The 17,492-nt window shown below is 46.1% G+C and overlaps 1 protein-coding gene and 1 long non-coding RNA gene across 2 annotated transcripts in view; both read right to left on the reverse strand.

Moving 5' to 3' along the window:
• The window catches only part of LOC136954180 (uncharacterized), a 116,330-nt gene that overhangs the window by 68,334 nt on the left and 30,504 nt on the right, over positions 1-17,492 (reverse strand). The window lies entirely within an intron of this gene.
• LOC136954422 (uncharacterized) lies at positions 916-1,539 on the reverse strand. Its single transcript, XM_067248053.1, has one exon. It carries the CDS (start codon positions 1,537-1,539, stop codon positions 916-918), a length of 624 nt encoding a protein of 207 aa, XP_067104154.1.

Below are 17,492 nucleotides of genomic sequence, written 5' to 3' on the forward strand. Positions count from 1 at the left end.
GTTGTAATCCCCGCAGATTTGTACAGTATTGTCCGGCTTCAACACAGGCACTATGGGTGCGGCCCATTCAGAAAATTTAACTGGTTCTATTATGTCTTCTTTCAAAAGTCTGTCAATCTCTGTCTCCACCTTTGGCTTCATAGCATAAGGCACAGGTCTTGGTTTGTAGAATCTTGGTGGTTCCTCCTTGTTTACATATATTTTTGCCGGGGGGCCTTTCAGTGTTCCAAGTTCCTCCTTGAACACATTCTCATGTTTCATTAACGTTTCCTCCAATGTCAACTGCTGTCCCTCCTGTACTTTATTTATTGTTCCCCAGCCCAACTGTAGTTCTTTTATCCATCTCCGACCCAACAGATTTGGTCCAGTGCCTGACACAACTACTACAGGCAGCTGTGTCAATGTCTCTTTGTGCTTAACTGTCACCTTAACTGCACCCAATGTGTCTACTCTCTCACCTGTATATGTTTTCAAATGTAAAGAGCAAGGCTTTAAGCTAGGAACTTCGACATTGCCCCACAACTTTGAGTACTCTGATCTGTTCATAATAGTAACACTGCATCCCGTATCTACCTCAAACTTCACATCCGACCCATTTACCTTCAAGGTTATTTTGATAGATGATACTTTCGGGATGTCCTCTGACATGCTATACATTGTAAACATTTCTACTTCTTCCACATCGCTCTGTTCAGCTTCCCTGCTGATGTGATGTGCCCCATACTTGGTTTTCACTTTTCCTTGGTTTTGCCTTCCTTTCTCTCTTGGTTTAGACACTCCTGTAGATGATCTTGCCCTACATGCCCTTTTTATGTGACCTTGTTTACCACATTGATGGCACCTTTCCTCCCGAAAACGGCACTCATTTGCCATGTGATTTCCTGCACATCTGTAACACCGCCTTATGGACCCCTCTTATGCTGGTGTTTCACTATGACACGTGCCAAACGGGAACACACTTCCTTGACCCGTCTCTGTCTTCCCCGTCATATTAGCACTGTCTTCGCTTTTACCTTGTATTTCTCTCACATCCTTGGTAGCAGTCTCCATCGCTTGAGCAAGGACCAATGCCCTTTCAAATGTAAGTCCAGTCTCGGATAACAACTTCAGTTGAATACGGTCATTATTTATACCGCAGACCAACCTATCTCTCAGCATCTCCTTTAAGTTGTCCCCATAATTGCAATCCTGTGCCAATCTACGCAGCGCCGCTACATAGTCGCTCACACTTTCATCCCCGCTTCTGTTCCTTGAATTGAACTTAAACCGTTGCACGATTTCGCTCGGCTTCGGTTTGAAATGCGCCTTTAGCAAGTCCACTATCTCAGCGAATTGCTTCACTCCCGGCCTCACAGGACTAAGCAGATTCCTCATCAGACTGTAGGTTTGACTTCCAACTGAACTCAACAAAATTGCTCTTTTCTTGCCATCATCCTCAATGCCGTTCGCCTCGAAAAAATGGCCCAGCACTTCGCAGTATTCTTCCCAAGACTGTGTCTGATGATCAAAGGTCGATAGTGATCCTACCGTGGCAGCCATGACTCCGCTAACAGCTAGCCAGCATTAGCCTTCCAGAAACTAGCTCCTTCGACGTCTGCACTCACAAACGCAAAAACGTTGACGTCTCCCGTCAGCTGTTCACCTCGTCGCCAATGTAATAATTCCAAAGAACACTTGTGAGATGCAATTATCAGGGAAGGTCTAGAACACGGGTGATTTATTGTCTGCACATTCCAGTTTACATGTGTCGTTTCTACCCCAAAAAAACACCTGCCAAAGCAAGCTCGATAACCTAACATCATTCCTATTAGCGCCACCTAGTGGCTCCTGTAGATAATGATTTGCCTAAGCCACATTATCACAGTTTGTAAACCTCGACCTACGGTCTCAGTTAACAAACGTTTTAACGAATCTCGGTTTACAAAGGCGTTTGCAGACCTGTCGAGGAGTAAAAATTTGCTGTATATTTTACATAAAAATGCCTACTTATTATTTATGAAGATTGCATAGATTTAAAAGCATAGCCTACATTTGTTGCTGCTCATGTACACTTCAAAATACAAAAAGTGAAGTGTAGCATGTCCCTGTACTTACTGTAAGTCGCTCTGGATACGGGCGTCTGCTAAATGAGATTAGCTGTTGCTAGCCAAACTTAAGGGGATTGTTTGAATGCGCCGGAAATGAAAAACGTTTCTTTGAATTTTTGCCATGGGGCCCGAAATTCCTGGCGGCGCCCCTGCTGAGGAGTTGGCAACACTGAAGAAAGGCAAATCATACGAAGCATGTGTAAAGTATGCTAACGGTAATACATCTAACACAGTGGTTCTCAAACTTTAACACCCCGTACCACCTCAAATCTTTGACTCTCCAAGTACCACCATTATAACCGACGTTAAAATACAGAAGCCTATCCTATTGAGCTACACACAGTTCACTCAGGATGTTTGTATGCTCCACTACCCGGGAACAGACAGGTAGTAGCCCGTGCCAACATTTATTTTTGTTTCGAAACAAAAATATTAAAGGAAAGGCAAAACTTTTTTTTAATCACATTTCAATTATATCATGGTTAAGGTATTTAACCATTCCTCTGCATACCACTAGAAGGGTATAGCCATAGTTTGAGAACCACTGATCTAACATGATGGGGCATCTACGCCGGATATATAGAAAATACACAGAAAATACAGAGAGAACACTGAAATGGTAATGTTTTTTTCTTTCCCCTAATGTGCTAAACAAACCGAACCGAAACGGTGACCCATAAAACGGAACCGAACCGTGGGCATGTTGAATTGTTGCACCCCTAATCGGAACTGTTAAAATCCTTGCAATTGTAGTATATCACGTTAATATTTGGGCACACAGAGTTCTTGTCTGACTCAAACGTGGCAATTGTTCTGATGAAGGTCAATGTCTCAGTGCTGAAATTACAATACTCTCCTCTCTTATGCATTCTCTTCCACTCCCCTCACCTACCCTCCTCCCCGAAGTTTTTTTCATCTCTCCCCTCCCGTCCTCAAGGGCTTGGGTCCACGGACTCCCCTTCTTTGTCTTTTGTGATCCTGCACACAAAGCTCTCTATGGAGCAACTCTGGCATGAAAATGGTTAGTCACTCAATAACAGAATGGATGTGCTAGATCTAGGACAATGATTCAGTTCTCATTTTACATTCACAGTTAAAGCTTCCAAACAATACACGTGCGGAAAGGGAGACATTTACGGTGCGTTTACACTGCAGCGACGCGGGTGACACGACAACATGCTTTCCATTCATTTTCAATGGAGCCAGGCGAATCGCTTGCGTGGTGCATTGTGGGTAGCGACGCGTTCTGTGGTAACTAGCTAGCTAGCCCGTCTGGGACTCCCTAGTCGTATCGACAGATTAGCAGAGACTTCGATTAATACAATAAAACATTTTTACACATGTCAACATGTATGTCTATTAATAAAAAATAAAAAATAGTTTAGGCTATAAGTTGAATTTTGCTTGATATTGCGAGTACGTAGACCCAAGTCTGCACACTTTGCCATAAAGTTATACGAACTACAACAGTGACTTTAGAGAACTACAACTCTGCATTAATCTGTCTGACACGCCCCCGAGCGTGGTCCACTGTTGGAAGGCGAGCGATGGCAAGTGATTTGCGTCGCTGCAGTGGACACACACCGTTACAAGAATGTGCTCAAGTCTTTGACCACTCTGAAAAATCCCAGTGGCTACCCTTTAGTCCTAACTTCAACATTGGCTTCCTTTCCTCTTTACCCTGTCTAAAGTAAAAATAATTCTTGCAAATACTGCATGAAGCTTGGAAGAATTTTTCAGAGGATTTAAAAATATGTTTTGATTCTATTGTGTTGTGGTACATCCTTTAAAGCTGTGGGAAAACTGCACAAGGAGAGACAAACACATTTTCTTTTCCGATCTTATAATTGCACAGGTTCTTTGTGTGACTGTGGGTGTGCTGTCCTCCTCTGCTCTGACAGAGGAGCCCCCCCCAAATAATAATTTTAGGAACTAGTCTAGGTTTGATGTGAGCTTATGTAATATAAACATTACGTTAGTTTCATATTGTTATATATACCTAAAATGACAACCCAAATTTTTACCTAAAAGATTCGGGGCTTTAGAGAAAACATTAAGGGCTCAAACCCCAGAAGCCACCCCCCCCCCCCGCGCGCTCCGCCCAAGCCCATCCCCCAAGGCTGTCAACCACGGCTGAAGACAAAACCAATTCACCTTGGTGGTGTGCAGAATGGTTTTATATTAGTTCTTTATTTGGTAACATTTCGTAGTGTGACTGATTTTACTATGCATTAGTACTGTACAAAGTTAGAGGTGCGCTATTTGATAGATTGCCCAGGTCCCTACTCGGGTTTCCCATGGGGAGACCTGAGTTCAACTTTCTTGTGCCAGGCAGTAGTCTGCCTAGCTCACAAACTAGAATCAGGGCGCCCACTCCTTCAAGGTGAATTGTCCCACACAGTGACATTATAGGCTATCATTTACATGACCTGCAATTGAGCGATAGAGACTGATCTTGTGATCAGTTTTTTTCCGCCCCCGGCAAGATGCCGCCCTGGGCGGCTGCCCATGTCGCCCATAGCTAAGTCCGCCAATGCATATATGTTGTCCAGGTTTAGATTTAGGCAAAGCTTATCATCTCATGACCCAAGTTTAAGGAAAGGCAAAATAAGAGCGGGAAGAAATTGAGAGAACTATAATGGAGAGAGGTGGTGAAAGGAGAAAAGCAGAGGTGGAGCAGAGACGGGTCAGGTTAGAAGGAGAGGTGAATATTTCAATGGCACTAAGAGAGGAGGAAGAAAAAGGAAGGAATGTATATCAAATCATCTTCATTGTAATAGAAAGAAAGGATGGAGAGCGAGATCTGAAGTAGGACACAGAGATAGAGTGAAAGATGGAAATGTCATGCTTCAAAGTAGCAACAAGGGTATCTCCAGCAGGTACGGTTACTGTGGCAGCACTAGCTAGCTTAGGTAAGAGGAATCTAAATTAGGCAACATATGTCATTAACACTCATTACTGCTAGTACACTGCACCTTATGTCCTACAACTTTACAAGCATGCACACACACACTCAGGCACACACACATGCATATCATGTCCTTCAATATGCTTTATTATCCCCTCTTTGCTTCTCCTTTCTCATTTTCATTTCATTTAGTCATTTAGCAGACGCTCTTATCCAGAGCGACTTACAGTAAGTACATGTCCCGGCCACAGCCGTGCCCCCCTGTTTTTGGTTTTGCCCTGTCCTAGTGTTTCCCTGTCATTGTCTTCACCTGTGTCTCGTTCTCGTTAGCGTCATTGTGTCCACCTGTGTGTCGTTTTGTTCTGTGTATTTAGGTTTCTGTTTTGTGTCCAGTCTTGTCATTACCATACCTGTCTGTGAGTACCCTATCTGTGTCCCTGGTTTTTTTTCGGAAATAAACCCTTTATTTTCAGTATGGATGTGTACTCCCTTGCATTTGGGTCCTACCCCTCCTCACACCCTGACAGAATGACAAGACCACAAATGGACCCAGCAGAGAGTTCCCTGAACCCTTTCCTAGGGACCCGACTTGCCCGTGGTGGACCCCGAAGCCTGCAGCGGAGGGCCCACCCCAAGTCCTGGTTCCTACCCCGGCTCCAGCTCCAGCCTGAACCCCGACTCCAGCCTCGGTCCTGCCCTGGGCCCCTGCCTCGATCCTGCCCTGTGCCCCTGCCTCATCCTGAGGTTGTGCCGCCCTGCGCCCGGACGAAAAAGGTTGTGCCGCCCAGCACCCAGAGCATCGAGGCTGTGCCTGCCGGGGAGTCTCGGCCGCCTGCCGCCGGTACCCAGCCCCGTTCCTGCCCTGTACTCCAGCCTCGGTCCTGCCCTGGGCCCCTGCCTCGATCCTGCCTTGTGCCCCTGCCTCATTCTGAGGTTGTGCCGCCCTGCGCCCGGAATAAACAAGGTTGCGCCGCCCAGCACCCAGAGCACCGAGGCTGTGCCTGCCAGGGAGTCTCGGCCGCCTGCCGCCGGTACCCAGCCCCGTTCCCGCCCTGTACTCCAGCCTCGGTCCCGCCCTGGGCCCCAGCCTCGTTCCTGCCCTGGGCCCCAGCCTCGTTCCTGCCCTGGGCCCCAGCCTCGTTCCTGCCCTGTGCCCCTGCCTCGTTCCTGCCCTGTGCCCCGCTGGCCGCCGCCTCCTCCGCCCGAGGACTTCTGGCCGCCGCCTCCTCCGCCCGAGGACTTCTGGCCGCCGCCTCCTCCGCCCGAGGACTCCTGGCCGCATCCTCCTCCGCCCGAGGACTCCTGGCCGCATCCTCCTCCGCCCGAGGACTCCTGGCCGCATCCTCCTCCGTCCGAGGACTTCTGGCCGCATCCTCCTCCGCCTGAGGACTCCTGGTCCCCACCTCCTCCGCCCGAGGACTCCTGGCCGCAGCCTGCCACCGTGCCCACGCTCCCATGCGCCCCCTCGTCCGCGCTCCCAGGCGCCCCCTCGTCCGCGCTCCCAGGCGCCCCCTCGTTCGCGCTCCCAGGCGCCTCCTGTCCCCCGTGCCCGTCCCCTGTGCCCGTCCTGCCCCCGGGTGGTTCCCTGGACCTGCGCCGGCCTCCGGGCGGCCGGCCTTCTGCCCTGCCTCCGGGTCGGCCCCCGGACCTGCCCCGACCCTCTGCCCAGCCTCCGGGCCGGCCCCCGGACCTGCGTCGGTCCTCTGCCCTGCCTCCGGGCCGACCTCCGGACCTGCTCCAACCCCCTGCCCTGCCTTATGGGACATCGGGTGACGTCCCTTGAGAGGGGGGTCCTGTCATGGCCACAGCCGTGCCCCCCTGTTTTTGGTGTTTCCCTGTCATTGTCTTCACCAGTGTCTCGTTCTCGTTAGCGTCATTGTGTCCACCTGTGTGTCGTTTGGTTCTGTGTATTTAGGTTTCTGTTTTGTGTCCAGTCTTTGTCTTGTCATTACCATACCTGTCTGAGTACCCTATCCGTGTCCCTGGTTTTTTTCGGAAATAAACCCTTTATTTTCAGTATGGCTGTGTACTCCCTTGCATTTGGGTCCTACCCCTCCTCACACCCTGACAGTACAGGGACATTCCCCCGAGGCAAGGAGGGTGAAGTGCCTTGCCCAAGGACACAACGTCATTATGCACGGCCAGGAATCGAACCGGCGACCTTCTGATTACTAGCCCGATTCCCTAACCGCTCAGCCACCTGACTACCCTTTCTGAGAGGAAAAAGTTTTGAGGCAACTAATGTTGATGGATGTGAATGTGTACATGTGTGTGTCTGTGTTGTAATGAAATGATATCTTCTACATGAATGAGGTAATGGTCACCAGAAACAGGTGATGGAAATCAATAGCCTAATAATAATCAGAGCTTAGGTGCAACATCTGGGGGGTGTTCTATCAACGTTGATTAAGGAAAAGCAGACTTATTTCGCCAAGTCTCACTTACTACAGCGAGAGTTCCTTTCCATTAAGGTGGCTTATTGTAGTTCTGGCTACGTAACCAAGGTAACTTATACTTCGGAACTAGCCTGCTCTGTGTCAGGCTAAAAGTCGAGCTAAACTAAGATGTGTTGCAAAGAATCTCAAACAGGCAGAAATAGAATGTCAAGACAGTTCCGTCGAGTAGATTCCTGCGAGCAAAGCACTTAGTTCGGAAACATAAGTGCAGAAACTAAGCAGATCGTCTAGACAAGTGACAATCAATTATGGCGTATCCGTTTGACAACCCTGTGGATGAAGATGCTCAGATTATACAAAGAGCGTTTATCCCACCCCCAAGGGTCTTCAGAGACAGAAGTAATGCTTCCCTGACCAGTATATGTTGAAGAGGTATAGGTTCAGCAGGCCCAGCATATCTTGATCGATTTTATTGTCATTCTTAAAAAATACATAGAAAAACACTAGTTTTTTAAGGATGGCAATGAACACATAAGAGCAGTCTACCATCCTTTGTAGAAAGTAGTAGACCATAATAGTAGAAATGAGGGTAGTAGACTGCAGTCTATGTAGGTAGGCCTAGACTATGTAGTCTGCTGGAATCACACACAAGGAAGCAAACTCACTGTAGCCAAGCCTTGACCACTGTTCAGTCTGTCTGCATCTCTGTGTGTCTTTGCATGTGGGACATTCTTGAACAGGGTTGGTGACTTAAAAAGGTTTAGCTATTTATTTAGTTTAGCAACTATGCCAGGAAATATAAAGGGTATACCTTGCTCCAAAGCAGTACCTGAATATTATCATCAGCTTTCCAGGTAATCTTGAAACACAAAAAATCAAGGAGACTTTTTATTCAATTGTATAAAGCATTTTCATTGTTTAAAGTAGCCTATATGTTGACAAGCCTCTATATTACTTCATCCTCTCCTTCTGGCTTCCCTAATGTTAGGTGCAATATACTTTCCCCATGGGCGTATCAAGGCCCACTGGAAGACTCAGGGTGACTGCCTGGTGCCCCCAGGGTTGAAAAGGAATTTCTAAAATGCTCTCTAGTGGCAAAAAGGAGACCAAGTGCCCTACTGTCCTACATTCACATTGTGAAATATTCTTGAGTGTCCAGGGTTCCCCTTAACACAATAAATGTGTTGTGTGCCCTCTATACATTTCAAAACATGTCTTAATGAGTTCCTTTATAGTAGAGAAAATGTGATGCAGTACCCTATAAGGTGCCCTTACAATGGTCTAAAGTTGACTGTTCCCATGCCCTTACTTCCAATGGAAAAGGGTGCTGTTATGAAGTGCCCTTTATGCTGCCCCTACATGACAGTGTCCCAAATGGTGCCCTTTACAAAGAAGACGATTAGATGCTGTGCCCAACAGTCTCCCCTACAATGTGCTCACTAGGGCATGCTTTCCCAAAATGAGGCTGTGACGACACTTGGGGTGTCGTCCCATTCCCGTTGTTACACTGGTGAGAACCCATGTTGTGCAGTAGCAGCCATTAAAATGTTTCCGCCCCTGCCCTTCAAACAGCCACAGTCTGCCACTGTCAAAGTCCCATCTGGATCTTTCGAGGCAGCCTATGTTAATTAGAAATATGGAAATATGGGGCAGCTGTAATATAATAATTATACATTCTTAGTCATACTGAACAATTTTAAATGACTGTTCTGCCAAGCAAAGTGTGCTACAGTTTGGGTCACCTTCTGATCTGAAAGTTTGTGCTGGATCTGTGCAATAATACTTATTTCAGTGAATCCCCATTTTAGTCATGGTTATCTTTCCCTTTTATCTTAAAGCTCTGCATTTAGCCTATCAGTTGATAAATGTGTGTGGCAAAGTTATTTTGGTCAAGATGTTAAGACAAAATCATTATTTGCCCACATCAACTGCAATTAACCATGGCCTTCTTCAGTGTTTTGAATTTTATCCTACAATTTTCAATTGCTGCCACGCTTTTTTGGGCTACTATTCTAAATATCCTGTTGAGAATATTGGCTATAGGCTACTGTCAGCACGGTTTACGCATTTTAACGGTCGTAATGGTTTGTCTCCCTTGCCGTGTTAATTGCGGCAACATTGCCCTTTTTGGGGACAAAAAAATAAATAATCCAGTTACGCTGCTGAAAATAACACCTCTGCTGATTTACGCTTTGCTTTTTGCGACATAACTCCTCTTCTCAACGATCGCCTGATCTGGGCTGTACAGTCTAAGATTATTGAGGTCTAGCTTGAATTAGCGTTGCCTGTTAGTGGAACGGAATGTTAGTGGAACGGCTTGAGGTTTAAGTCTAAGTTGACGTTTACCCAAGTGAGACTTATTAGTGTAAGCGCGACTTGCGTTTGCGACGTTGATGGAACACCCCCCTGGACACTGTATAGTTGTCTACAAGTAGAGAACAGACTACATGTACACATACAAACACACACACACAAACGCAACAGACTTACAACGTATAGCTGGCAAGTATGGCCATCAAAGGGTAATCAATAGAATCAGGCCCCTCAGGAGTCATGTTTCATTAGAGAAGGTAGTCAATGTGTTGTCCAGCAGACACCACTGACACCTAGAAGACACGTTTGATTAGTAACTCTTCTGGGCTCTACTGGTGTGTAGCAGCAAATAGACAAGACACATATACGTATATCCCACTGTACTGTTTGTGCCCACACAAACTCTTTTTGCTTAAGAAATGTGGGGATAGGGTTTCAGGGTGGGAATGAACATGCCTTTTGCCCTCTGACCGATGGCAATTGGCAACCTTCAGCTGATTAGTTATAAATTGACTACAGATTTGCAGTAATCCACACACTAAAAATAAACACCCAGTACGCATCTCACAAGGCAGTTCCTAGGTATACAAACCATTGGTGTCTATCTATTTCTGATTGAAAGGAACATAGCTCATCATGGTACATCCCAGTACTAATTCCAGGAAATGGGGTATTGAGTTTGGGGCTGTGATATATGAACCCCCAAAAATTAATTCATAATAAATTATGGTATTTACTTGTAATTTATGGTGCTTTAATCGCAATCATTAATTTAGTCAAGACATTACCTTTTGACATAATTTTACAAATATATATATTTTGTGTACTAAGGTGTATTTTTCAGCACATAGCTTTGGGATACCTATCCTCTTCTCCGGTTGTCCCCATCTCTCTCTGAACCCCTCCTATCCTCTCCACTGGTCTTCCCTCCCATGCAATCCTGTTCTCTCCCCTGCCCTCCTCTGATATTTTATCCTGTATTCTCTACTCGTATTCCTATCATTTCTTTCCTCTTCTCCAACCTCCTCTCCTGTTCTCTTTGCTAGTCTTTTCTTTTCTTCTCTTGCATTCTCTCTTCCTCTTAGGTAGTAAGAGACCAAGCACCGTCTAGCGACTATATTTCTCTCTTACCCTCACCCCAGGGGAAATAACCCATTTAATCCAGTAGGCTCTTTCTCACACAGACAATCCTCTTCTCTTGCTCCTCATCCTCTGTCTCATCTCCTCCTTCTCTGAGACAAAGCCACTTTTTTAAATACTCTAAACCACAAATTCAACCACCATTCAAATCAAATGTATTTTTATAGCCCTTTTTACAAACAATGTCACAGAGGGCTTCATATACACCCATAGAACTGCCCCTCAACCAACCTAAACCCTCAAGGAAGACATGGAAAAACTCCCAGAAAAACTAATGTGAGAAGAAAATGGTAGAAAGCATAGAGGAGCAATTCAGAGAGAGATCCCCTCCTACAGACACGGTTGGTGAAAGAGAGGCGCAGAACACAGGCTTAACATAGTCATACATCAAGAAAAGTGCCAATGGGTGTTGAAACACAGATATCCAAAGTTCAACTCGGGTCAGAGTTTGCAAATGTCAGTTTAAGCAGTGGAAGCCACATAGCTGGGGGTGTGTGGTCAGCGCAGCATCACAAGACAGCAGGAAGATTCTTACTATTATCTGTAATCTATAGTGGATAGGCAACCCAGATAGATATCCTCAACCCAGTCATGTCAGCGTCATTTCTCAAAGGAATAAGAATAATGTATCCTATAAGACATTTGGCACAAGGCAGGTTGTTCAATAGGAAAAGTTGGGCTTTGCTGGTTGAGCTGGTGGCTCCATCAGGGAGGTATGGGGATCAACTGGGATCAAGATCACATGCTGCATCTACCTGACATAAACACCACAATGTCAACAAAGGGAACTCAAGTTCTATACACAGCAAATGTTTACTCCTCGACAGGTCTGCAAATGCCTTTGTAAACCGAGATTTGTTAAAACGTTTGTTAACCGAGACCGTAGGTCGTTTTAACAAATCGAGGCGACAAAGCGTTTGCTGACCTGTCGAGGGGTAAACATTTGGTTTCTTATATACTTCAACAATACGTGGGAAGATCCCAAATCAAACACGTCGATGTTGTCAGAGCAATCAGCTGCACTTGCACTGGTGACGTTACTACATCTCCAAGGCAACATATCAACAACATCAATTCGTCTTCTGTCTGCTTCAGATACTTCCTTAAAACGGGAAGCGATTGCGGGGCGTTTGCGGACCTGTGCAGAAACCATATCTGGTTGTTTTAGTTTTTTGGAGGCAATTTAGGCTACTTTGTTGCCGAGCAGATGCCACGTTGTTAAGGTCAATGGCTACATCTCCAAGGCAACCGCTTGTTGCTAGGTCCGTAAAAACGTTTATTTACCTCTGCGAACTTTCAGGAGGTATATAAACGGATTTATTAACTTTTGAGAACGTCTTCTAGACCAATAGGAACAGCGTATTGGTCCAATTATTACACTAGTATATAAGAAAACTATTTATTTAATAATCTAATCATTAATAATTAATCTAATAACTTCACCAAAGTTACTTTTGCACAGTAATCTGTAGATGGTCATGTAACACATTTATCACCGACCAGGCTAATTGGTGGACAGTGCAAGTTGAACCTTGTAGTGCCAGAATCCCTCAGTGCTATACGTTATTCGCATTACACTGTTTCAGTGAGGACTGAAGATGTTTCCATAGGCACTGGTTGAGTATAGGATTAATGGGCGGGTGGTTGGAGATGATAAACATTATACAAGCCCTGTGTTTAAACCATCTTTGGGGAGAGGACAGGAGAGAAGAGGAGAGGAGTTGTGGGAAATGAAGTGTAATGGGCCGGTTCCAAGATGCTCTCCTCTCCCCTCTGTTGTCAGTCATCCCTGTACAGTGTTCATTTTAGGACATTCTCAGATCTCAGACTCAAGTGTCAGACTCAAACGAAAAGGCATCAGGTCAACAAAACAACGTCAAACGTTGGGTTGCTACGTTTGGTTTGACGTTGTTTTGTCTGAGACTGACAGAGGTTTTTCTGAGACTGATGCCGTTTCGCCTGAGTCTGACAACTTTTGGTCTAAGACCTGATGCCTTTTCGTTTGAGTCTGACACTTGAGTCTGAGATCTGAGGATGTCCTAAAATGAACACCGTACCCCTGGTCAGCTGCCAGTTGTCGTAAACAGAGAGAGACAGAGAGAGAGAGATAGAGACTGGGCGGGGGGGGGGGGGGGGGTGCGCTTATTTTTATTTTCCTTGATATACAACGGCATTAGGAATGATTGGCTGGACCTGATGTTAGTTTCCTCCAGGATCACAATGTCTCTTACTGAGAGACTTGCTTTTGTTGGTTTGTTGTAACTGTCTTAAAACTATTGTACTCGCCGTGAAATATATTATTGTTGCTTGCTTTGTTTTTTTCACAGGTACACTCTTGCACTTTTGAGGTTATTGCTGTTTAATTGTAACTTGACTAACTACATGCTCTCCTTATTCTTCCTTTTGGGACTTATTTGGTTTTCACAATGTATGCATCATGTTTGGCTACCCGCAATGTTTGGGGCTATCTTGTTGTTATGATCAGTGACCTATGCACTTTTGTAAAACTCTCTATTGGAAGTCACTTTGGATAAAAGCGTCTGCTAAATGCATAAATATACTATTTAGTGTTTAAAAACGGTACTTCGTAGTAGGTACTCAAACAAAAAAAACGGGACAATACCAGAATTTCTGAAGTAACGGTAGTACCGAGCAGGGCCGGAGTGGGGCCACTTTTCAGCCCGGTAGTTTCAGGCCCAAGACCGGCCTTTTTTTTGTATACCTTTTTTTGTATACATTTTTGGCCATTATTTGAGCGCAAAATAGTTTTTTGAGCTTTATGTAAAATAAACAGATCATGTCTAGTGATGCCATCACTTCGGCCCTGCTCCCATCCATCCTCCCTGACGCGTATCGTTACGGTAGCGTCGCCCGTCCCAGTTTTCGGTAACATTTTGCAAAAGACGGGCTATGGACCCAACCAACTCTATTTGGAAGGGGACAACTCCCTCACATGGTACAACCCATGCAGAGGGTGAGGTGTCAGAATGCAGAACGTGTGTAGCCTGTAGTGGCCGGCTATGGCCTGGTGATGGCGCACTGATATGATGTTACGATACACGTGGGAGATGAAGTATAATAAAAGTTGTTGAGTTGCATCCTGATGGTTGTGTCCTTGAGTACCGAGTATATAGGCACAATACATGGTGTCAGAAGCTTATAACCCGCGACAGACAGAGTCTAGAGGTACAGACAACTAGTTGGATTAGTTTAACGGTGTGGAGAGTGAAGACGGTGACGTGTGGAGCTACAGAGGCAGTTTGACGGTGAAAGCTAATATCAAGCTAGCGGTAAGCTACTAGCACACAGCATGGATCACGTTTTTACCATCCCACCACCGGGACCCTTCGACTTCGAGCCAAGCTCGTGGCCCGTATGGATTAAAAGATTTGAACGCTTCAGGCTTGCTTCTGGATTGAAAGAAAAAGACAAAGCTTACCAGGTGAATTCTCTCATTTACACAATGGGTGATAAAGCTGACGATATCCTGAGCTCATTGCAGTTGGCTGAGGATAAACAAAATGACTATGACGAGGTAAAAAATGCTTTTGATGGAAATTTTGTAGGAGTGCATAATGTAATTTTTGAACGAGCCAAGTTCAATAAACGAAGTCAGGAAGTTGGCGAATCTGCAGAGAACTTTATCACAGCAGTGCACAAGCTAGCTGAACATTGCAAATATGGCGTCTTGCATGAAGAGCTGATCCGAGACAGGATTGTTGTCGGGATATGTGATGCCAAATTGTCTGAAAAGATGCAGCTCAACCCAAAATTGGATTTAGCTACAGCCATAGTTCAAGTGAAGCAGCACGAAGAGGTGAAAAAGCAGCAAATTGATCTCCGGTCAGCCGATTCACCAGAGCAAATAGATGCAGTGTCTTACAACAGCAAGAGACAGGCTTATAGTAAAAATTCTGCTCAACGTGTAAGCCGTTTTCAGCCTCAGCCTGCCTCTACCAGCCCAAAGCAGTGTGGGAAGTGTGGCAAAACCCCTACACATGCATGGACTGAATGCCCAGCAAAAGATGCTGAATGTAGAAAATGTCAAAAGAGGGGACACTTTGCATCTGTGTGCAGATCAGCTCAAAACCTAGAATCCATTGAGGAGGATTATGGGGCGGCTTATTTGGGAGCTGTTGACTATCCACAGTCGTCTACATGGACTGAAATGCTTACCATAAATGGTGGCCCGATGTGCTTTAAAGTGGACACGGGGGCATCTGTGACTGCTATCCCAGAAACAGAATACACGCAAGAGAAATATGGCAGCTACACAGTGACACGCAGACCTCTTCTGGGCCCCGCCAGTCAACCTCTGGATGTCAAAGGGCAAGTGCATGCTGTCATTCAGAGAGGCGACAGAAAGATTGAGGAGGAGGTGTTCATTGTGAAAGACCTGACCACACCCTTATTGGGCCTGCCATCCATTCGCAGACTGCAGATGATTCCTCAGCTCCATAGCATAGACAATGCAGAGACACACTTCCGCTCAACCTACGCAGATGTCTTTACAGGGCTAGGTAAACTTAAAGGTGAATATAAAATTAAGCTGAAAGACAATGCACCACCCTATGCCCTCTCTGCCCCACGATGTGTAGCCATCCCACTCCGGGTCAAAGTTAAAGAGGAACTAGACCGGATGGAGAAAATGGAGGTCATAGCTCGTGTTGAAGAACCAACTGAATGGTGCGCAGGCATGGTCCCTATTGTGAAAACATTGGGGAAACTACGCATTTGTGTAGATTTAACCCATTTGAACGAGAGCGTCATCAGAGAGAGACACATCTTACCGGCAGTGGACGAGACGCTGGCCAGGCTGGAAGGAGCCAGAGTCTTCACAAAGCTTGATGCAACATCAGGCTTTTGGCAAGTATCGCTCCGTAAAGACTCCATGCTGTTGACCACGTTCATCACACCAGAGGGCCGATATTACTTCAAGAGGTTACCTTTTGGTATATCATCGGCCCCTGAGCACTTTCCAAAGAGGATTTCCCAGCTGATTGATGGCATTGACGGAGTGCTATGTCATGCTGATGATGTCCTCATCACAGGAAAGGACCGGGCAGAACACGACGATAGGCTGCACAGGGTGCTACAGAAATTCAGAGAGTCTGGACTCACTCTGAATGAAAAATGCCAGTTCGCACTGACGGAAGTCCGTTTTCTGGGCCATGTCATAAACTCCCAGGGCATCAGAGCAGACCCGGATAAGATAAAGGCGATCCGTGACATGCCTGAGCCAAAGGATGTGGCAGATGTTCGCCGTTTCATGGGCATGGTGAACTTTGTAGGAAAATTCTCACCATGCCTGCCTGACTTGACAAAGCCCATCCGCGATCTGTTGAAGACAGAGAACAGCTGGACATGGGGAGCACCCCAACAGAAAGCGTTCCTGGACACTAAGAATTAGGGTCAGAGACTGTGTTAGCCCAATACAGCCCAAACCATGAAACCATGGTGTCAGCGGATGCCTCTTCGTATGGACTAGGAGGTGTCTTAACACAAAAACAGCTAGGTGGTGAGTGGAGACCTGTCGTCTTCATTTCAAGAAGTTTGACTAAAGCCGAGTCAAGATATGCCCAAATAGAAAAAGAGGCTTTAGCTACAACCTGGGCATGTGAGCGCCTGCGCGGATACTTGAGCGGCCTAGATTTCACTATAAGAACAGATCACAAGCCACTCATAACACTCCTGAAGTCCAGAGCACTGGATGATCTTCCGCCGAGGATTATCAGATTCAGATTAAGGCTGCTCAGATTCAATTTCAACATCATCCATGTCCCAGGTAAAAACCTGATAACAGCTGATGCTCTGTCCAGAGCGCCTCTTCCAGACACAGCCACGGAGGCGGAGCAAGACCTGGAAAATGAATGCAAAGCTTACTTGGACAGTGTAGTAGAAAGCATGCCAGCCTCACCGACAAAGCTGGAAAAAATTAAGAGCGCACAAACCTCTGACAACACCTGCAAACGTCTCAGTCGATACATTGCAAACGGCTGGCCTGAACACAGACGAGATATGCATGAGCTGCTGTTGCCCTACTGGCCTGAAAGGTCAGTCCTGCATGAAGGAGGAGGACTGCTCATGAAAGGTGAGAGACTCATCATCCCTGAACACATGAGACCTGACATCCTACAGAGACTTCACCAGGGACATCAGGGTATCAACAAATGCCTAGCTAGGGCTAGAGAATCTGTCTGGTGGCCAGGCATCACGTCTGCTGTAAAGCAGATGGTCGAGAGATGTGAGATTTGCGCACGTGAAGCTCAAACACCTGTCGAGCCTCTGCTCACGACTGACCTCCCAAGCAGACCATGGCAGAGGGTCGCAGCAGATCTTTTCCAATGGCAGAATGGGAACTATTTAGTCATGATAGACTACTTCTCTCGCTATATTGAGGGTTGCACCCTACCTGGAGGCACAACAGCTAAACAGACTATTGCAAGATTTAAAGCTGTGTTTGCTAGGTATGGATGCCCAGAAGTGCTAGTCACGGACAACGGTCCTCAGTTTTCCTGTCATGAATTCTCTCAGTTTGCAAGAGATTATGTCTTCACACATGTGACAAGCAGCCCCCTTTATCCCCGCAGCAATGGGGAGGCTGAACGGGCTGTCAGAACTGTTAAGTCTCTCTTAGAGAAAGAGGGA

Source organism: Osmerus mordax, chromosome 12 (assembly GCF_038355195.1).
Source record: "Osmerus mordax isolate fOsmMor3 chromosome 12, fOsmMor3.pri, whole genome shotgun sequence".
NCBI classification, from domain to species: Eukaryota; Metazoa; Chordata; class Actinopteri; order Osmeriformes; family Osmeridae; genus Osmerus; species Osmerus mordax.